Source organism: Leucoraja erinacea, chromosome 30, assembly GCF_028641065.1.
Source record: "Leucoraja erinacea ecotype New England chromosome 30, Leri_hhj_1, whole genome shotgun sequence".
In the NCBI taxonomy this organism is placed as follows: domain Eukaryota; kingdom Metazoa; phylum Chordata; class Chondrichthyes; order Rajiformes; family Rajidae; genus Leucoraja; species Leucoraja erinaceus.
Genome location: NC_073406.1, coordinates 27415537 through 27438350, shown reverse-complemented (window position 1 = coordinate 27438350; position 22814 = coordinate 27415537). Strand labels below are relative to the sequence as shown.

At 44.3% G+C, this 22814-nt stretch overlaps 1 protein-coding gene across 4 annotated transcripts in view; it reads right to left on the bottom strand.

Annotated features, from left to right (window-relative positions):
* Positions 1 to 22814, bottom strand: part of tp73 (tumor protein p73) — a 363488-nt gene that overhangs the window by 211159 nt on the left and 129515 nt on the right. For all 4 annotated transcript variants that reach the window (XM_055659706.1, XM_055659704.1, XM_055659708.1 and 1 more), the window contains exons 2-3: positions 13654 to 13749; positions 9392 to 9530 (exon numbers count right to left, since the gene is read on the bottom strand). In XM_055659706.1, coding sequence (XP_055515681.1) covers positions 9392 to 9530; positions 13654 to 13712 — 198 coding nt within the window. In that variant the 5' untranslated portion in view covers positions 13713 to 13749. The remainder of the gene's footprint in view (positions 1 to 9391; positions 9531 to 13653; positions 13750 to 22814) is intronic.

Sequence of the window (22814 nt, the reverse complement as noted above, 5' to 3'; positions counted from 1 at the left end):
GCAAATTGGTAGCTGCCTTTCCTGCAGTACGCTACGGACCTTTGCATTACCAGCATTTACAGCGGGCAAAGGAACGAGCATTGAAATTGCATGCGGGTCAGTTTGGCAAATCAATGCGGTTACCAGCTGAAGCCATTATTGAACTACAATGGTGGATGGCAAACATAAGACTCAGCTCAAGAAAAATCTTACTTGAGAGCCCATCAGTGTTTCTCCAAACCGACGCAAGCGTTTTAGGATGGGGAGCCACAAACACAGTCAGGAGCTGTGGAGGCAGATGGAATGAGCAAGAGTCTACTATACTCCAACTATATGGAATCAATTACCTAGAATTGTTGGGGGCACAATATGGGCTCAAGTCTCTCTGTAACAACATGCAACATGTGCATGTTCAAATTCAGATTGATAACACTACTGCGGTAGCATATATCAATCACATGGGTGGTGTAAAATCTGTATCCTGTGACAGATTATCTAACCTAATTTGGCACTGGTGCATCGAGAGGAATATTTGGGTCACGGCAGTATATCTACCAGGAAGATATAACACGGTGGCAGATGCAAGGTCACGAATGTTTAATGATAATATAGAATGGATGTTGAATCGTACGGTATTCAATGAAATAACTATATGATTTGGCACTCCAGATTTGGATCTGTTTGCATCTAGATTAAACCATCAATTACCCAGATATGTGTCCTGGGAGCCAGACCCAGGAGCAGAATCAGTGGATGCCTTTTCCCTAAACTGAGGAGGAATGTATATTTATGCATTCCCACCATTCTGCCTCATAAACCGATGCTTGACTAAAATCAAGCAAGACAAAGCCACGAGCATTTTAGTAGTACCAGATTGGCCTACACAAGCCTGGTTCCCGAAAATATTGGGGATCATAGTCCAGCCATTAATGGTTGTACCTAAGAGGAGAGATCTCCTAATAAACCCAGTTTCATGGGGCAACCATCCACTTTCTGACCGGATTAATTTGTTGGTTTGCTGATTCTGAGGAGGCCTTTTCAAGACATTGGATTATCCGAACGAACTATGGATGTCATCACAAAGGCATGGAGGGACAGTACCAAAAAACAATACGCCACTCATATTAAGAAGTGGGACGCTTTCTGCCATGCAAACGATATAGCATACAACACAGTTCAGATAACGGATGTCTTGGAGTTCCTATCAGCCCTGTATTATGACTATAAATTAAGTTATAGCGCAATCAACAGTGCCAGATGTGCACTATCCTCCTATCTGACACTGGAGGCAGGGCACGGGCCGATAGGAACGCACCCCTTCGTAATAAAATTCATGAAGGGAATTTACAATTCGATACCCCCAAGACCTAGGTACACGGACACATGGGATGTTAGCATGGTACTGACCTTACTTCGTCAGTGGGGACAGCCAATGGCCTTATCTTTGTCAAAACTAACATTGAAAGTGGTTATGCTGATGGCGCTAATAACAGCCCAAAGAATCCAGACACTACAAAAACTACGACTGGACTACATGACAAGCAATACGAATCACATAACATTCGTTGTTAAGGACCTGATCAAACCGAGCAGGCCAGGAATGCCAGGGATGAAGATCCAGTTCCTGGCATATCCAGAGGACCAACGATTGTGTGTGGTAACACATTTACACCACTACCTGAGAGTCACAGAGAACCTCAGAGGCTCAGAACAATCGGTCCTCATCAGCCACAAGAAACCACACCGAAAGGTGTCAACACAAACTATCTCCAGATGGTTAAAGGAGGTAATGGTGGTAGCGGGAATAAATACTCATATCTTTAAATCTCACTCCACCAGGGCTGCATCTACGTCGGCAGCAAGAACGATGGACGTGCCCCTTGATGACATCCTAGCGGCTGCAGGATGGGTGAACGAAAGAACGTTCCGGCGGTTTTATAACAAACCCATAATCGGACCAGGGGTATTTGCTCATGCCATCTTAAGTTCTGTTACCTAGTTTTCCCACAGGTTGAGAGGGGAAGCTAATAAAACATTTATTTTTCTTTATTTTAAAGCATCAGTGCCTTTACTAACTACGTTATGTCTGAATGCTTTAATAATACTCTCATCCATGGTCAATCCATTCAGTGTGATGCCTGGATTCGTAACTGGCGTAAAATCACAGAGCTTTGAAATCTTCACGTAGTCACTCACGTGACTCCGAAGTAAAATAGTAAGATTAAACGAGAACTTACCAGTTTGAAGTTTGATCTTGATTTTATGAGGAGTTACGATGAGCGATTACATGCCCACTGCTCCCACCCTCATACTATCAAGGTCAGATGGAAGTTCTAGTTTCTTCACAATCTTACTATTCTCAGGTCTTCTTTGTTAACTGTGATTTAACACCGCTGCTTTGAAGATTGACGCGCACGCAGATGAACGGCCCTTCTTCACGTAATCGCTCATCGTAACTCCTCATAAAATCAAGATCAAACTTCAAACTGGTAAGTTCTCGTTTAATCTTACTATTATTAAGGGTTTGGACACGCCAAGATTATTAAGGGTTTGGACATGCTAGAGGCAGGAAACATGTTCCCGATATTGGTGGAGTCCAGAACCAGGGGCCACAGTTTTAGAATAAGGGGTAAGCCCTTTAGAATGGAGATGAGGAAACACTTTTTCACACAGAGAGTTGTGAGTCTGTGGAATTCTCTGCCGTAGAGAGTGGTGGAGGCCGGTTCTCTGGATACTTTCAAGAGAGAGCTAGATAGGGCTTAAAGATAATGGAGTCAGGAGATATGAGGAGAAGGCAGGAACGGGGTACTGATTGGGGATGATCAGCCATGATCACATTGATTGGCGGTGCTGGCTCAAAGGGCCGAATGGCCGACTCCTGCACCTGTGGTCTATTGTCTATTGAACCATGGCACTTCTGATTAGTTGAACTTGTTCTCCCTATTTCCGTCTAACCCTGCAGATTATTACCTCTCGCATATTCGCTGGCTATGCTTTTTGACAGCACACCTTTGAAATATGGGAGTAAACTGGAGCACCTGGTGGAAGCCCACACCATCAATATCACTCACTAACCGTGGCATCATGCCACATTGCTTCTTCAGAAGATTTAGCACATTTGCACAGAAATTTCAGACGAGGAAGGGCCTGTCCAACTTTCATTACCTAATTCACGACCTCTGCCGAGTTTGCCCTTGACTCATACCCGTAGCACGGTTGTCACGAGGTCATAGGAGGTCGTAGGAGGTCGTGAGGCTAGTCGTAGGTACTCGTGGCATCAAGTAGGTTGGGCTGTTTTTCTAGCTTGATGAAAAATGTCCACGAGTAAAAAAGGTTGTGAATTAGGTTGTGAAAGTGGGACAGGCCCTGAAGTAAGATGAGGAGGTCTCAGGCAAGCAGGTCCTATTGCAGGTCCTATTGCAGAATAATACAATCATAAAGGTTTTAGTTGATTGGGCTTCATCAATCAGAGTATTAAGTATAGTTAGGATGTGTAGGAAGGAACTGCAGATGCTGGTTTAAACGGAAGACAGACACAAAAGACTGGGGTAATACAGCAGGTCAGACAGCATTTCAAAAGAAAAAGAATAGGTGATGTTTCGGGTCGAGATGCTTCTTCAGACTGAGAGTCAGGGGAAAGGGAAACGAGAGTTATAGACGGCGATGTGGAGAGATATAGAACAATGAATGGAAGACATGCAAAAAAATTAAAGATAATAAAGGAATCAGGCCATTGTTAACTCTTTGTGAGTTGAGAATGAGTACAGATAGTGAGACTCAACCAGAAGACTTTGAAGCTGGTGTGACCTAGGTGGTTGAGGGATGGAGAGAGAGGGAATGCTGGGTTTACTTGAAGTGAGAGAAATCAATATTCATACCACTGGGCTGTAAGCTGCCCAAGCGAAATATGAGATGCTGTTTCTCCAATTTGCGTTTAGCCTCATTCTGACAATGGAGGAGGCTAAGGACGGAAAGGTCAGTGTGGGAATGGGAAGGAGAATTAAAGTGTTTGGCAACTGGGAGATCAGGTAGGTCCAGGCAGACTGAATGATGGTGTTCAGCGAAACGATCACCCAGTCTATGTTTGATCTCGACGATGTATAAGAGTCCACATCTTGAACAACAAATACAGCAGATGAGGTTGGAGGAGGTGCAAATGAACTTCTGCCTAACCTGAAATGAATGTCGGGGCCCCTGGACAGAGTCGAGGGAGGAGGTATAGGGACAGGTGATGCATCTCCTGTGGTTGTAGGGGAGGGTACCTGGGGAGGGGGTGATTTGGGCGGGACCACAGAGATCAGATTTGTTGAGGGAACAGTCTCTGTAGAGGGCAACGCTGGATCTAGTATTGGGAAATTGGGAAGGGCAAGTTAATGAAGTGTGTGCAGAGGAGCCTTTTGGGACCGGTGACCACGGTTCGATTTGGTTTAAGACAGTTATGGATAGGGACGGAGATGGTCCACATGTTAAAATGCTCAACAGGGGTAAGGCCAATTTGAGGGGAAAGGAACATCGGTCAAGTGGGATGTTTTTAAAAGAGTGCTGAAGAAAGCTCAGGGTATGTACGCCCCTGTTAGAGTGAAGGCCAGAGCAGGCAAATGTAAGGAAGCTTGGCTAATGAGGGAAATTGAGAAATTAGTCAAAAACAAGAAGGATGCATGGGACAGGTGTAGGTAGCTAAGATCAAGTGCATCCCTGGAGGAGTTTTGGGAACCAAGGAATAAACTATAAAAGGAAATCAGAAAGGCAAAAAGGGGTCAGGAGTTAGCTCTGGTGGGTAGCATTAAGGACAATCCCAAAAGATGTTATAAATACATAAGGGGGAAAAGGGTAACTAGAGAGAGAGTGGGATTTCTCAGGAATCTAAGTGGTCACCTCTGTGTGCAGCCACAGGAGATGGGCAAGGTCCTCAATGAGTATTTCTCCTCTGTATTTACCGAGGAGAAAGACAGTAGGACAGAGGAAATTGGAGCAGTCACTAAAAGTGTCTTGAATGCAATCAGGGTTACTGTTGAAGAAGTACTGAAGGTACCGTCGTGTTTGAAGGTAGACAAATCTCCACGGCCTTATCCGATTTATCCGATATATGCGGGAAACTATAGTGGATATTGCAGAAGCCCTGGTTGAAATTCACGACTCGTCCTTAAATACAGGAGAGGTGCCAGAAGACTGGAGGGTGGCAAATGTTATGCCTCTTTTCAAGAAGGGCTGCAGGGAAAATGCTGGGAACTATAGGCCGTTGAGCTTAACATCTGTAGTTGGTAAGTTAATGGATACTGAGGGATAGGATATACAGGGATTTGGTTGGACAAGGGATAGTCAGCATGGATTTTTGTACGTGGAGGTCGTGCCTCACAAATCTGATTGATTTTTTTTGAAGACGTGACCAAAAAGGTTGATGAGGGCAGAGCTGTAGATGTTGTGTACATGGACTTCAGTAAGGCATTCAACAAGATTCCACAAGGTAGGCACATGGGATAACCATGTAACAATTACAGCACGGGAACAGGCCAGTTTGACCCTTCTAGTCCATGCTGAACACTTACTGAACACTCACTTAGTCCCATCTACCTGCACTCAGACCATAACCCTCCATTCCTTTCCCGTCCATATACCTATCCAATTTATTTTTAAATGATTAAAGGATCTAAGGAGAAATAGCTGAGTGGATAGCAAATTGACTCCATTGATAGAAGCCGAGGGTGATGGTGGAAGGTTGCTTCTCACACTGGAAGCCTGTGACTAGTGGTGTACCTCAGGGTTCGGCCCTGACCCATTACTGTTTGTCATCTACATCAATGATTTGGATGAGAACATACAGGGCAAGATTAACAAGTATGGCAATGATAAAAAGTGAGTGGTTTTTCAGATAGTGAAGAGGGTTATGAAAAATTGCAGCGGGATCTGGATCGATTGGCCAGGTGGGCAGAGGAATGATTGATGGAATTTAATACAGAGCGGTGAGATGTGTTACATTTTGGGGCATCAAACAAGGGCAGGACCTACACAGTGAATGGTAGGCCTCTGGGTAGTGTTGTAGAGCAGAGAGATCTAGGAGTACAGGTGCATGGTTCCTTGAAGGTCGAGTCGCAGGTAGATAAGGTGGTCAAAAAAGCTTTTGGCACTTTGGCCTTCATCAGTCACAGTATTGAGTATAGAAGTTGGGAGGTTATGTTGCAATTGTATAATACATTGGTGAGACTGCATTGAGAATATTGTGTTCAGTTCTGGTCACCAGGTTATAGGAAAGATATTGTCAAGCTTGAAAGGGTTCAGTAAAGATTTACGAGGATGTTGCCAGGACTATAGGGTGTGAGCTAAAGGTTGAGTAGGCTGGGTCTCTATTCCATGGAGCGCAGGAGGATGAGGGGAGATCTTATAGAGGTATACAAATCATGAAAGGAATAAATCAGGCAGATGCATAGAGTCTTTTACCCTGTGTAGGTCAGGATCGAGGACCAGGGCTCAAGGTGAAGGGGAAATGATTTAATAGGAATCCAAGGGGTAACTTTTTCACACAAAATGTGGTGGGTTTATGGAACAAGCTGCCAGTGGAAGTAGTTGAGGCTGGGACTGTCCCATCTTTTAAGAAACAGTTGGACAGGTACATGGATAGGACAGGTTTGGAGGGATATGGACCAAGCGCAAGCAAGTAGGACCAGTGTAGCTGGGACGTTGTTGGCGGTGTGTGCGAGTTGGGCCAAAGGGCGTTTCCACACTGTATCACTCTATGACTCTAAGGCAGAAAGGGATGGAGATGGGAAGATATGACTAATATTGGGATCCCATTGGAGGTGGCAAAAATTTCAGAGGATTATGTGTTGTATGCGATAGCTGATGGGGTGAAATGTAAGGACTGGGGTGACTGTTCCTGTTGCGACTAGGGGGAGGGGGAGGAATGGCGGAGCTGCAGGGTACTGAGAAGACACATGTGGGGGCTCATCTATGATGGAAGATGGGAACCCCCATTCCCCAATGAATGAGGACATCTCAGATATCCTGGTATGGAACATCTCATCTTGGGCGCAGATGCAGCGTAGATGAAGGAATTGGGAGGAGGGGATAGGGAAACAGGAAGCATAGTGGGAAGTGTAGTTAAGATAGTTGTGGGAGTCAGTGGGTTTGTAATAGATGTCGGTTGATAGTCTATGTCCTGTGATGGAGACTGTGAGATCAAGAAAGGGGAGAGAGGTGTCGGAGATGGTCCAAGTGAATTTGAGTGCAGGATGGAAATTGATGAGTTCTGTATGGGTGCAGGAGATAGTACCGATACAGTTGTCAATGTAATGTAAATAGAATTCGGGGGTAGGGCCAGTGTACACCTGGAACAGGGATTGTTCAACGTACTCTACAAAGAGGCAGTCATAGCTGGTGCCCATGCGAGTACCTATAGCTACGCCTTTGATTTGGAAGAAGTGTGAGGAGTCAAAGGAGAAGTTGTTAAGGGTGAGGATGAGCTCTGCTAGGCGGAGGAGAGTGTTGGTGGAGGGAAATTGGCTGGTTCTGAGGTCGAGGAAGAAACAGTGGGCTTTAAGGCCTTCCTGGTGGGAGGTGGAGGTGTGGAGTGACTGAACGTCAATAGTAAAGATGAGGGAGTGGGGGCTCGGAAATTGGAAGTCATTAAAGAGACGAAGAACGTGTGAGGTAGGATGCTATGTTACAATTGTACAAGACCATGGTGAGTCCACATATAGAGAATTGTGTTCAGTTTTGGCTACACTGTTATATGACGGATATTGTTAAGCTGGAAAGATTGCAGAGAGGATTTAAGAAGATGTTGCCATGGCTTGAGGACCTGAGTTATCGGGAAAGGTTGGGCAGTCTAGGACTTTATTCCTTGCAGCGCAGAAGGCTGTGAGGTGATCTTATAGAGGTGTATAAGATCATGAGGTGTATAAGATTTGGTGAATGTACAATAGTAGGTCCTCACAGTAGGTGAATCAAGAACCAGAGACAAGGTTTAAGGTGAGAAGGGAAAGATTTAATAAGAACCCGAGGGAAAGTTTTTTCACACAGATGGAACGAACTATCAGAGAACTATCAGAGGAGATAGTGAGGCAGGGACTATAACAACGTGTAAAAGACTACAGCTCTGCCTTTAACACAACTAAATCATCCAAACTCTTCACCAAACTGGCAGGACTTGGAGTCAGCACTCATCTCTGCAACTGGATCCTCGACTTCCTGACCAACAGAGCACAATGAATGAGGATAGGGGACAAATAATCCTCAACTATAATCCTCAACCGGGTTACCCCATAAGGATGTATTCTCAGCTCCTTTCTTTATTCCTTGTACACCCACGACTGCGCAACCATGTAGAAATCTAATTCAATTTACAAATTCACAGACGACACCACCATTGTGGGCCGGATATTAAATAATAACCATATAAACATATAACAATTACAGCATAATGATGAGACAGAGTACAGGAAGGAGATTGAGAACCTCATGTCCTGGTGTTGAGACAACAACCTTTCTCTCGATGTCAGCAAGACAAAGGAGATAGTGATGGACTTCAGGAAACAGAGCAGTAACCCCACTTTGCATTGACGACGCTGATGAGAGATGGTTGAAAACTTCAAATTCCTAGGAGTAAACATCACCACCAACTTGTCCTGGACCACCCATATTGAAGCAATGACCAAGAAATCACACCAACGCCTCTACTTCCTTAGAAGGCTGAGGAGGTTCGGCATGACCCCTACAACTCTCACCAACTATTACAGATGCGCCGTAGAAAGCTATTTGCATCACAGCTTGGTTTGGGAACATCTCCATCCAAGGCCGCAAGAAATTGCAGAGAATTGTGGATGCAGCCTAGACCATCACATAAACCAACCTCCCTTCCATGGCGAGACCAGGTGCAGGTTCGGTAGTTAGCGAGCATAACTGGTGGGTACAAGAGGATAGTAGATGTAGGGTAGGCCGGTGTAGTTTGGTGGTGGTGACTCAAGCAGGAAGGGTTTGCTCCATGGTGGAACACTGCCATGTACACCTGTTGAGCTTTGTGTAGAAGATACACAGAGGAACCAGACCTAAAATTGTGGAATTAGTGCAACTTGCATTAAGTGTCAGATCTCGATTGCATTTCATGTTTTTGTTAATTAAATCACTCGCCACACAAAAATGTTCCTTTATGTGATCCAAGTTTTAGGCACTTGAAACCAATTTGTCAATTCATTTATCCAATCCTTATGATATTTATTCTTCTTGGGATGCCCCACAACATTTTAAATGCTTAACAATGAATATCTAAGATTTATGACAGAGGAAAATTAAAAAGTTTGATTTTCAGTTTAAGCCTGTTGATACTGTATGTTGTTACACTAAACAACCCAATGTTTTTTGACCATTATTCTATTACCAATCAACATAAAACGAACCAAGGCAGCTTGATCAAACTCACCATCACAGACTCATTCATGTCCCTCATCTGAAATACATCCATGCAGACCTCGGTTCGGTTCTGTGGCAAGTTTGGCACAGCTTCGTTGCTGCTGGAGAGGTTGGTTTGTGGGATATCAAAGTAGGTACTGTCTGGTTCCCTGAAGCAAACACATTCAACAGGTCACCAAATGCAATCCGACTTACTCAATCCTAATTTCAGATATGCCAACTCTACTCTTCATTAAAGCTCACAAAATGCTGGAGTAACAGTGGGTCAGGCAGTATCTCTGGAGAACATGGCTAGGTGATGTTTCGGGTTGAGGCCCTTCAGATTACTCTTTCATTATTTCCTACTCTTCAATATTTGGCAAGAAGCATTGCAAAACAAAAAACATCTAATTAATTTTATGCCCTTGTGATTGAGGTAGTGCTGCGTAGGTTCACAAGATTGATCCCTGGGATGGGGGGACTGTCATATGAGGAAAGATTGAAAAGACTAGCTGGACAAGCTAGATACAATAAATGTTCCCAATGTTGGGCGAGTCCAGAACCAGAACCTATTTTCTATGTTTCTATGATTTCCTTGTATGCAGCTCCTTGAAATAACAGCAGGTTAAAATGTCCACAAACCCGATGGGACATAAACTGTTCTTGGACTTTGTGCAAATTCTTGATGTCTACCAGTATTCTTCGGGCAAATTCTTGAAGCCTATCACAACTGAGAATTAAACTGGTACATGTTGGCCATGATTATACAGCTAGTCATCTTTTTTAAATCAGTGGCATGTGAAGATGCTGCCATGTCATCCAAAGTACAGGAGTTAAGGTCGTGCCTCATCCTTCCCCTTCTACCACCACCACCACCACCACCACCACCACCACTACCACCACCAGCACCTTAGAGCAATCCCTCCTTCTCCTGCAACTCTGACTCTCCACAATGACTGCTGCAGTTCTGAGATAAAGTCCCAGAGTAATCAACGGAGATGACAGACCGATTGGGACCAACGACGAATGATGTTCATTCCTAACCTCACCGGTCACCTGATATTGATTCCTGGTGTAGCTAATTTTATTTCACCTATAATTTACCTCCTATGTTGAGAACCAAAATCACCAATAGCTAATTTCACCAGAAAGGAGCACTGTGCTAACTGATGAAGATAGACCCCAAGAAGTAAGCATCTTATGGAGACACGGTGGAGGAGTAACTCAGTGGGCAGGCAGCATCTCTGAAAAACATGTTTAGGCAACATTTCGGGTCGGCTCCCTTCTGGAAGATCGCGACCCAAAATACCTCCAGAGATGCTTCCTGGTCCACTGTGTTACTCCAGCATTTTGTGCCTTTTTTGTAAACCAGTATCTGTAGTTCCTTGCTTTAATTAAATATATTATAGAGCTGTTTATTATACACTTTTCTCCTTAGCCTGTGGCTGCTCTCCTATGACCTTTCTCCCACAGTAACTCTGTTCATTTCTTCCCCAGACACTGACAGTTTTCATTTTTATGTTCATTTTAAACCATCACTGCCCATCCCCCAACTGTGTTGTTTTTGGCGTTTTCATCGGTGTTACTGAATTGATGCTCACGTTTCTCTCTGAAATCCTTTCTTCCCCATTCAGAAGTATTCAATTCACATTTAAGTCTGTAAACCCCTGTGGCCTCACTCTTCCCATTGTCTAATGCTGACTACTCACATTAGTTTTGCACCTCACAATTCTACTTCTTACTGCGCCAAGACGGGAAAACAAACTTACAAACAGGACTTCTAGACTTCAGATGTCCAGCCTTTGGCCCTTCATTCACCATAACTGCAGTGATGAGCCACCTTTTTGAACCGCTGCTGTCCTTCTGATGAAGGTACTCCTGGACTGCTGTAGGGATATAGGCCTCATCGAGTTCACCTTGTCATGAGGTTCAATTCCAGCTAACTTTGTCCTAGTCCAACTAAACCACGGTCCATCGAACTTTGTTTCTTGGCTCACCTTTGTATGCCTCGTTGTCACCTTCCCCACAGCCAACATTCTACATTTCCTTGTTCATTGTTTGCTTTGATCTGTCATTTTCACACCTTACATATCCATATCTCCAGTTTCCCTCTCCCCTGATTCTGTTTAAGGAAGGATCTCGACACGAAACATCACCAATTCCTTCTCTCCAGAGACGCTGCAAGTCCTGCTGAGTTACTCCAGAATTTTGTGTCTATCACCAAAGTAAACCAGTATCTGCAGTTCCTTTCTATACAGTTAGTATTAATTTGAAGGAGGACATTGCTGCTATTGGGGGAGTGTAGGGTAGGTTCATGAGGTTAATTCCCATGATGGCAGGACTGTCATATGATGAAAGAATGGAGCGACTGGGCTTGTCACTGGAATTTAGAAGGATGAGAGGGTATCTTATAGAAACATATAAAATTATTAAGGGATTGGACCGCTAGATGCAGAAAACATGTTCCTGATGTTGGGGGAGTCCAGAACCAGGTGCCACAGTTTAAGAATAAGGGGTAGGCCATTTAGAACTGAGATGAGGAAAACATTTTTACCCAGAGAGATGTGAATTTGTGGAATTCTCTGCCTCAGAAGGCTGTGGAGGCCGATTCACTGGGTCGATTCAAAAGAGAGTTAGATAGAGCTCCTAGGGCTGGCGGAATCAATGGATATGGGGAGAAAGCAGGAACGGGGTAATGATTGTGGATGATCAGCCATGATCACATTGAATGGCGGTGTTGGCTCGAAGGGCCAACACATGCACCTATGTATCTATGACCCATGTTCACCCCCCAAACATGCATCTCTTTCCTTCCAATCACCCATTAATGCTCCTCTCCTGAAGAAATCAACACTTTTTCACATAGGTGTATGGGTGTATGGAACAAGCTGAGTCGAAGACGTGAGCAAAAAGGTTGATGAAGGCAGAACTGTAGATGTTGTGTACATGGACTTTAGTAAGGCATTCGACAAGGTGCCATGTGGTAGGGATTGCTCTGGAAGGTTATATCTCATGTGGTCCAAGAGAGATAGCTGAATGGATAGCAAATTGGCTCCATGGAAGGAAGCAGAGGGTGATGGTGGAAGGTTGCTTCTCAGAATGGAGGCCTGTGACTAGTGGTGTAACACAAGGTTCGGTGCTGGGCCCGTTACTGTTTGTCATCTACATCAATGATTGGATGAGAACATATAGGGAAAGATTAGCAAGTTGGCAGATAATACAAAAGTGAGTGGTTTTGCCGATAGTGAAGATGGTTGTGAAAGATTGCAGCAGGATCTGGATCGATTGGCCAGGTAGGCGGAGGAATGGTTGATGGAATTAGTACAGAGAAGTGTGAGTTGTTGCATTTTGGGATGTCGAACGAGGGCAGGACCTACACAGTAAATGGTAGGCCTCTGGGCAGTGTGGTAGAGCAGAGGGATCTAGGAGTACAGGTGCATGGTTCCATTAAGGTTGAAGCGCAGGTAGATAAGGTGGTCAAAAAGGCTTTTGGCACTTTGGCCTTCATCAGTCAGAGTATTGAGTAGAAGTTGGGAGGTCATGTTGCGGTTGTATAAGACATTAGTGAGACCGCATTTAGAATATTGTGTTCAGTTCTGGACACCATGTTATAGGAAAGATATTGTCAAGCTTGAAAAGGTTCAGACAAGATTTAAGAGGATGTTGTCAGGACTAGAGGGTGTGAGCAAGATGGAGAGGTTGAGTAGGCTGGGTCTCTATTCCATGGAGCACAGGAGGATGAGGGGAGATCTTATAGAGGTATACAAAACCATGAGAGGAATAGATCGGGTAGATACACATAGTCCTTTACCCAGAGTAGGAGAATCGAGGACTAGAGGACATAGGTTCAAGGTGAAGGGGGAAATATTTAATAGGAATCTGAGGAGTACCTTTTTCACACAGAGGGTGGTGGGTTTATGGAACAAGCTGCCAGAGGACGTAGTTGAGGCTGGGACTATCCCCTCATTTAAGAAATAGTTGGACAGGTACATGGATAGGACAGGGTTAGAGGGTTATGGACCAAGCACAGGCATGTGGGACTAGGGTAGATGGGACACTGTTGGCTGGCGTGGGCGAGTTGGGCCGAAGGGCCTGTTTACACACGGTATCACTCTATGACTATGACTATGACTTGACCCCTCCATTTTTTCTGTCCTTAAATATGTCTTCTATTAAAAGCATCTCCAAGGTTGGCTATGATTATATAAGTATTAATATTGTTTGGAAGGACAACTGTTTTGCTGTTGCTGAGTCTATCTTACAATTGCAAAAATAAAACAATGACACACTTACAGACTACTCCAGAGATGTTCGAATGTCGGGCCTTCATCTGCTGGAGAAGACTGAGCCATCTTGGATATAAGATGGTCCAATGATGGGTAAGGTACCCTACAACCAAAAGAGACACAGTCATTAACACAATCAGAGACACAGAATTGCTTTTGATTATTTTTTATTGCACATACGTAGCTACCCAAATTAAGCTTTATTATTGTTAAATATAATTGTTAAATATAGTTCATGCTATATCAAATTCAAGATTCATGACCCTTTTTAAAGTCCCTACATATTCCATATTCCTTTTCAGACAATGGAGATCAGCTTCAGGGAGTACACATACTCCTGAACATACCGCTCAACACCTCCGTTCAGTCCGCCTTAACTTACCTGATCTCCCCGTTGCTCAGCACTTTAACTCCCCCTTCCATTCCCAATCTGACCTTTCTGTCCTGTGCCTCCTCCATTGTCAGAGTGAGGCCCAGCGCAAATTGGAGGAACAACACTTTGTACAGTATTTCGCTTGGGTACCTTACACCCTAGCAGTGTGAACATTGACTTCTCTTGCTTTCCCTCTCTCTCCATCCCTCTCCCTTCCCAGTTCTCCCACCAGTCTTACTGTCTCTGACTACATTCTATCTTTGTCCCGCCCACTCCCCTGAGTATGAGTAGAGAGCAAAATCGCCAGAACTCACGAATAAGGTCGCCCAAGTGGGACAGGCCCTTTTGCCCTCAAATCATACTTGCAGCACGGTCGACATGAGGTCGTAGGAGATCTTCGTAACTCTCCTTCATGCTCGAGAGTGGTCTTCGCGTACTCGAGGCCACAGCTAGGTCGCGGTGATTTTTTCAATATGATAAGAAATGCCCGCGAGTAAAAAAAGGTCGCCATGGAAAAAATTGATACTTTTTTTACTCATAGGTTTAGTCGTAGTAGGTCGGCATGTTAGTCGTAGGTAATTGAGGGTAGTCGTAGGTAGTCAAAGGTGGTCTTCAACATATTCGAAGGAGGTCGAAGGAGGTCTTCAACATGTCATTTTTTCAAACTCTTCTAAACTCGCCAATTAGGTCGCTCAAGTGGGACAGCCCCTTTACATTAACAATCTGATTGCAAGAGGGTGATCAACTCACTGACATAAGTCTAACTCAGTAGGTTTAAAAAAGTTAACTGCGCTTCAAAGACCAAAGCAAAAGACAGACCAACTCTAAGGTTGGACCCGGATATAGTTATTGCTAGATTCCTTTGGTAGCGCTAGTGGCATGGAAAAGATCTCTCATGACTTTAACAATGGAGTGGATCCAATTCAAAAGGAAGTTTGAGCAGGATCTTGCCATCTCAAACATCCTTATCCTTTGCTGATGTTTTCATGTTGTTCTTGTAAACAATAATATAACGCGATGCCCATGATCATATAGCTCATGGTAAATGTGTCTGTTGTTCATACTGATTTAATTATAATGCAAAAATGCAAACTTATATTCAACTACCTTACCATAGCTTAACAAATGTAAAATACACTTGGTGAGCCTGTCCATGGCATACTAAGACCATTTATCACAAACTGATTTCTATAATCTATTTACAGATAAATATTATCATAAATGGCTGTGTCTACGAAATACAAGAAAAAATGAAGCCCATGCATCCATCATGTGAAGTACTATTTGTTTGCATTATCTAGTTTGCGGTCAGAAGCCATTGTTCTATGCAGTACAGAGATGTGGGGGCTTGATTGTTAGTGAGCTGAGGTGGGGTGGCAACGAGCATCCACAATTGGTCTCTGCCCCAGTTCTTCATGAATGGATGTCTCACCCATGTCTCCTCTCTGTCCCTCAGTTCTACTCCTGCACCCCTCACCCAGACAGAACTAGATTAGAGTTCCCTTGGTCCACACCTTTCACCTCACTAGCCTCCACATACATACATAATTCTTTGACCTTTCTGCCACTTCAATGTGATCCCACCACCAGTCACATCTTCCCACCCCCACCTCTCTCCATGGGGACCACTCCTTCTGCAACTCCTTGGTTAATTCATCACTTCCCACCCAAGCCATCCCCTCCCTGCAACCACAGGAATGTAACTCCTGTCTCTTCATCTCCTCCCTCGCCTCTATCCAGGTACCCATAGATAAAGGTTCACAAGTACCTCCTCTAACCTCACCTACTGCTGTTGGTGCTCTCGATGTGGGTTTTACATATGTGAGACCAACCATCGACATGGGGTGACTGCTTCAGTGAACACTTGAACTCAGACCAGCGAGGCCTGATGGATATCCCGGTTGGTAACCAGTTTAACTCTTCCCATTCCTATACCAACCTTTCCATCCCGAGTTTCCATTGCCAAAGTGAGGCCTCATGTAAACTGGGGAACAGCACCTTATATTCCACTTACATAGTTCACAACCCAACAGTATGAACATCAAATTCTACAATTTTAGGTACACCCCTATCTCCCCTGCCTCCCTCACCCCTACTATCCCACTGCCCCATTTCCCTCACCGAGTCCCCTGACTTTGCATTTCACTTCTCTTCTCTCATAATCTGACATTCTTTTGTCTTCTTTTCATCTCTAGTCTTTGTCCACCCATCTTTTAATTAACCTAACCCCCTCCCCTAGATCCCCCTTTACCTGTATTTACTTGCCAGACTGTGTCCCGCCCTCAACTCCTTTCCAGCTTTCTGGCCCCTGCTGCAATTACTCTGAAGAAGGGCCCCGATTTGAAACATCGCCTATCCATTCATTCCTGAGATGCTGCCTGGCCCGTTCCGTTACCGCAACACTTTGTGTTTTATTAGGAGAAATTATGTTTAGTTTTAATGTGTAATAACTACAAATGTAAGGGAAATACTTGGGTCATAGTCATAGAGTCATAGTCATAGAGTGATACCGTGTGGAAACAGGCCCAGATACCGTGCCCACACCAGCCAACGTCCCAGCTAAGCTAGTCCCAGGTCCATGAGCTCCAAACCTGTCCTATCTATGTACCTGTCCAACTGTTTCTTAAATGTTGGGATAGTCCCAGCCTCATCTACCTCCTCTGGCAGCTTGTTCCAAAAACACTCCACCACCCTTTGTGTGAAAACGTTACCCGTCAGATTCCTATTAAATCTTCTCCCCTTCACCTTGAACCTAGGTCTGGTCCTCGACTCCCCTACTCTGGGCAAGGGACTCTGTGCATCTACCCGATTTATTCCTCTCATGATTTTATATGCGTCTATAAGATCACCCCTCATCCTCCTGAGTTCCAAGGAATAGAGACCCTGTAATGAGTTGAGTTGAACACATATCAAGATACAACTCATGTTTATTAAATCTACTTACAGCAAGGATCTGCAGGACATTACATTTCCTAGCAGCTACTCATAATAACTAGCTCTTGATAATATAAAGCACATACTAGGCCTCTACGCCGGGGTGGCCTCTGTGGATGGTGTTGAAGTATTTGTCCCAGAGGACAGCTGAGACCACAGCCTTGTGGCCCTTAACTATAATCCCGACCTGTAATACCAATTCATCGCAAACCAGGAAGTATGGGCGGATTGCGAGTGGGGTGTTGTATTGTTTATCTGGTCAGCCACGCCGGATGACTGCAGACAACAATTAACTCTTACTCTGGTTGGTTCAAAATTGACTTACTTCAAACCATTAATCTGAAGAAAGTACTTGATCGTGCCAAAGACGTTCAGCTCAAACTCAATCCCACTTCTGACACTATATAATGAGTTGAGTCGAACACATATCAACATACAACACATGTTTATTAAATCTACTTACAGCAAGGGTCTGCAGGACCTTACAGTTCCTAGCAGTTACTCATATTAATTAGCATAGGTAAGCTCTTGATAATATAAAGCACATACTAGGTGGAGTCACTACTAACAAGCACTATAATTGGCTAGTATGAAGTAGCCAATCTACAGACCCAGCCTACTCAACCTCTCCCTAAAGCTCAGACCCTCTAATCTTGGAAACATCCTTGTAAATCTTTACTGAACCCTTTCAAGCTTAACAATATCTTTCCTATAATGAGAAATTACAGACCAGTTAGCCTGACTTGGGTGGTGGGAAAGTTGCTGGAGTCAATCATTAAAGAGGTAATAGCAGTAAAAGAATTAGTCCAAGTCAACATGGATTTATGAAAGGGAAATCATGCTTGACTAATCGTCTAGAATTTTTTGAGGATGTGACAAGTAAAATGGATGAAGAGGTGCCGGTGGATGTAGTGTATCGAGACTTTCAGAAAGCCTTTGATAAGATCCCGCACAGGAGACTGGTGACTAAAATTAGAGCACATGGTATTGGGAGTAGGGTGTTGACATGGATAGAAAATTGGTTGGCAGACCGGAAGCAAAGTGTAGGAGTGAACGTGTCCTTTTCAGAATGGCAGGCAGTGGCGAGTGGAGTACCGCAAGGCTCGGTGTTGGGGCTGCAACTGTTTACCATATATATATTAATGATTTGGAAGAGAGAATTAGGAGCAACACTAGCAAAATTACGGATGACACAAAGCTGGGTGGCAGTGTGAACTGGGAAGAGGATGTTAGGAGGTTGCAGGGTGACCTGGACAGGTTGAGTGAGTGGGCAGATGCGTGGCAGATGCAGTATAATATAGATAAATGTGAGGTTATCCACTTTGGTGGCAAAAACGAGGGGCAGATTATTATCTCCATGGGGTTAGGTTAGGCAAGGGGGAGGTGCAGTGAGACCTGTGCGTCCTTGTACACCAGTCACTGAAAGTTGGCGTGCAGGTACAGCAGGCAGTGAAGAATGCTAATGGAATGTTGGCCTTCATAACAAGAGGATTTCAGTATAGAAGTAAAGAGGTTCTTCTGCAGTTGTATAGGGCTCTGGTGAGACCACATCTGGAGTATTGTGTACAGTTTTGGTCTCCTAATTTGGGGAAGAACATCCTTGTGATTGAGGCAGTGCAGCGTAGATTCACGAGATTGATCCCTGGTATGGCGGGACTGTCATATGAGGAAAGATTGAAAAGACTAGGCTTGTATTCACTGGAGTTTAGAAGGATGAGGGGGAATCTTATAGAAACATATAAAATTATAAAAGGAGTGGACGAGCTAGATGCAGGAAAAATGTTCCCAATGTTGGGCGAGTCCAGAACCAGGGGCCACAGTCTTAGAATAAAGAGGAAGCCATACTGAGGTAAGAAAAAAACATTTTCACCCAGAGAGTTGTGAATTTGTGGAATTCCCCGCCACAGAGGGCAGTGGAGGCCAAGTCACTGGATGGATTTAAGAGTGAGTTAGATCGAGCTCTAGGGGCTAGTGGAATGAAGGGATATGGGGAGAAGGCAGGCACAGGTTATTGATTGGGGACGATCGGCCATGATCACAATTAATGGCGATGCTGGCTCGACGGGCTGAATGGCCTCCTCCTGCACCTATTTTCTATGTTTCTATGGTGCCCAGAACTGGACAAAAGACTTTGAATGCGGTCTCACCAACGTCTTATACAACTGCAACATGACCTCCCGACTTATTTTCTCAAATACTCTGACTGATGAAGGTCAAAGTGCCAAAAGCCTTTTTGACCACCTTGTGACTCGACCTTCAAGGAACCATGCACCTGCACTCCGAGATTCCTCTGCTCTACAACACTCCCCAGAGGCCTACCATTCACTGTGTAGGTCCTGTCCTTGTTAGACATCCCAAAATGCAACACCTCATACTTCTCTGTAGTCTATGGAATTGTGAGTGAAGAACAAACTGTGGGCAGAACTCAGAACTTATTCTTTACCAGGATGCTGCCTCGAGGATTTCAGCTACCAGAAGAAGTTGGATTGTTTAATTATAAATGATAAAGTTATGTGAGACATTGATACGGTAGACATTCAAAAAAGTTTCCTAGGATGGAAATGTCCAACATCTGAGGGAATAGCTATAAGGTGAGAGGGGGCAAGTTTAATGGAGTTGTACAGGGCAAGTTTTTTACATAGAAAATAGCAGTGGCCTTGAAAACCTTGCAGGGGTGGTGCATAAAGGCAGATATGATCGTGGCATTTAAGAGATTTTTAGATAGGCATAAGGAAGTGCAGGGATTAGAGGGATATGGATCACGTTCAGGCAGCTGAGGTCAGTTTAACTCCTCATAATGTACAGTACAAACATTGTGGGCTGACCTGTTCTATGTTCTATGATCCTACTGTCTTTTGTGTACTGCAAAATTGTGCTTATATTAAAAAAAAGACAATTTTTGAACAGAAGCTGAATCTCACTCAGGGAGAAATCAGCTCTGCTGTAAATAATAAATGAAAGGAAATTTGATGGCATGTGAAGCCAAAGTGCCGTCCAATGCTAGGTTGTAAACGTTTCTCCAATTAGACCATCCCGGAGATGCAAAGTTGATGCAGACTGTTTCTACAGTGCGAGGGAGCAAGGAGCGAGGTCACAATGGTTCTACACTTCTGCCATTTCTGTTTATACGTTCCAAAGAATTGAACACAAAGAAAGTCCCATATTCCAAAAAGCATCAGAGCATATTTTGGAACCCAATAAAGCAGTCGCCAGAATCCCACAAATAATATTGAGGTGAATGATCGTTTTTTGTTGATTTTGATGATATTATTTTTAAAAGGAGAGTATTTACTGGGTCACTTAAAGATACATTGAACAATCCCTGTTCGAGGCGTACTGTTGCCCTATCCCTGAACTCTACCTCTTCTAATTTGAGGACTGCATTGGGGCTCCTTCCTGCACCCATGCAGAACTCACTGACTTCATCCATTTCACCACCAATTTCCATCCGGCACTCAAATTCACCTGCACCATTTCCGACATCTCCCTACCGTTCCTTGATCTCACCATCTCCATCACAGGTAACAGACTACTGACCGACATCTACTACAAACCCACTGCCTCCCACAGCTATCTTGACTACACTTCTTCCCACCCTGCTCCCTGTAAGGACTCTATCCCCTACCCCCAATTCCTTTGTCTCCGCCCCATCTGCACCTAGGATGAGGTGTTCCAGACCAGGGTATCGGAATGTCCTCATTCTTTAGGAAACGCGGGTTCCCCTCTTTTATTATAGATGAGGCTCTCACCAAGGTCTCTTCTATATCCCACAGCTTTGCTCTTACTCCCCATCCCCCTACTCATAACAAGGCCAGAGTCCCATTTGTCCTCACCTTCCACCCTATCAGCCGGTGCATACAAAATGTAATCCTCCGACACTTTTGCCACCTCCAGCGAGATCCTACCACTGGCCACATCTTCCCATCTCCTCCCCTTTCTGCTTTCCATAGACACCGTTCCCTCCGTAACTCACTGGTCAATTCATTCCTTCCCACTCAGACCACCCCCTCCCCTGGTACTTTCCCGCAGGAAATGCTACACTTGTCACTTTACCTCCCCCCTCAACTCCATCCAAGGACCCAAGCAGTCTTTCCATGTGAGGCAGAGGTTCACCTGCACCTCCTCCAACCTCATCTACTGCATCTGCTGTCATAGGTGTCACCTTCTCTACATCGGCGAGATCAAGCGTAGGCCCGGCAACCGCTTCGCCCAACACCTCTGCTCAGTCTGTACTACGCAACCTGATCTCCCGGTGGCTCAGCACTTCAACTCCCCCTCCCATTCTGAATCTGACCTTTCTGTCCTGGGCCTCCTCCATTGCCAGAGTGAGGCCCAGCGTAAATTGGAGGAACAACACCTCATATGTCGCTTGGGTAGTTTACACTCCGGTGGTATGAACATCGACTTCTCTAATTTCAGGTAGCCTTACTTTCTCCCTCCTTCCCCTCCCTCATCCCAGCACTCCCACATAGCCTACTGTCTCCGCCTCTTCCTTTCTTTTTCCCGTTAATGTTAATGTTAAATCCCCCCCCTGACAGTCAGTCCGAAAAGGTTCATAAGCATAAACTTTGCCTACACTTTTTCCTCCTGTAGAGTTACCTACAATGCTGCATTTTTCTCCATGCCATTTTTTCAACTGATGATTTACATGTTTCCAGTGGGAATAGAGGGCCTCAGGTGTGACTATTACATCACGCAGGCATACAGGGAAAATGTTTATTTGCAAAAATGTACGTGCCCAAACCTGCCTGAAAATGCTGTATCACCTTTGATCTGCCAGCTTCCCCAACTGTTCTCATCAGCCTCCAGGGTGGGAGTGAATGAAACAACGTACTCCACACCTGAGCCCAAATAATTTCAATTGGAAAGTACAAGTAAAACGTTGTACTCTGCCAAAACTTTACAACTGCCTAAAAAAAAAACATTCATTGTTCTTTGCATCACTGATGCAATTTGTGGAAGTAATTAATAGAGTCGAACCGGAAACCCTTCATAGCATGCAACTTTGTCACATGCCACTTTCCTCCTGTGAGAGCCTTGTAAACAAGCTTGCATTTATTCTGCATGCCATTTGCTTCAATGCATGTTAATGTTTCCAGTGGGAAGCTAGAGGGCCTCAGTGTGTGACTATTACATCACGCAGGACATACAGGGAAAATGTAAAGTTTGCCAAAATGTACGTGCCCAAACCTGCCTGAAAGGTTCGTATCACCTTTGATCTGCCAGCTTCCATCTGTTCTCATCAGCCTCCAGGGACTCAGATAAATGAAACATTACTCCACACCTGAGCCCAAATAAACCTCAATTGGAAATGTACAAGTAAAACGTTGTACTCTGCCAAAACTGGCTTTACAACTGCCTAAAAAAACCCATTCATTGTTCTTTGCATCACTGATCCAATTTGTGGAAGTAATTCAGATCCAGCCCTTCACCCTTCTACTGCAACAGTGTCACATGCCAATTTCTCTATTTGCCTTGTAAACAAGACTTGCCCATTTTCTGCATTTCCTTTTGGCTTTTGCCTCTGGTCTGAAGTGTCTCATGAGAAGTTGCAAACAAAAAGCATAAAAGATCGACTTTAAAAACTTCAATTGATGTGTTAAAAGAAAAAGATTAGCATGTTAATGCAGGACCCTTGCAGACTGAGGCGTGAGACATTATATTGCGGAATAAAGAAATGTTAGACAAATTGAACACATCTTCACAAAAGTAAACACAGGAAAAATAATGCCGTGAATTAAAGAAAGTAAACAAAAAGGTAGCAAAGAATTTTTGGGACTGAAAAAGCCACAGGATCTGTTGACGAGGACATTTAGATAAATGGTGTTAGAATAGAGCAGAAGTAATACAGGGGAAACCAT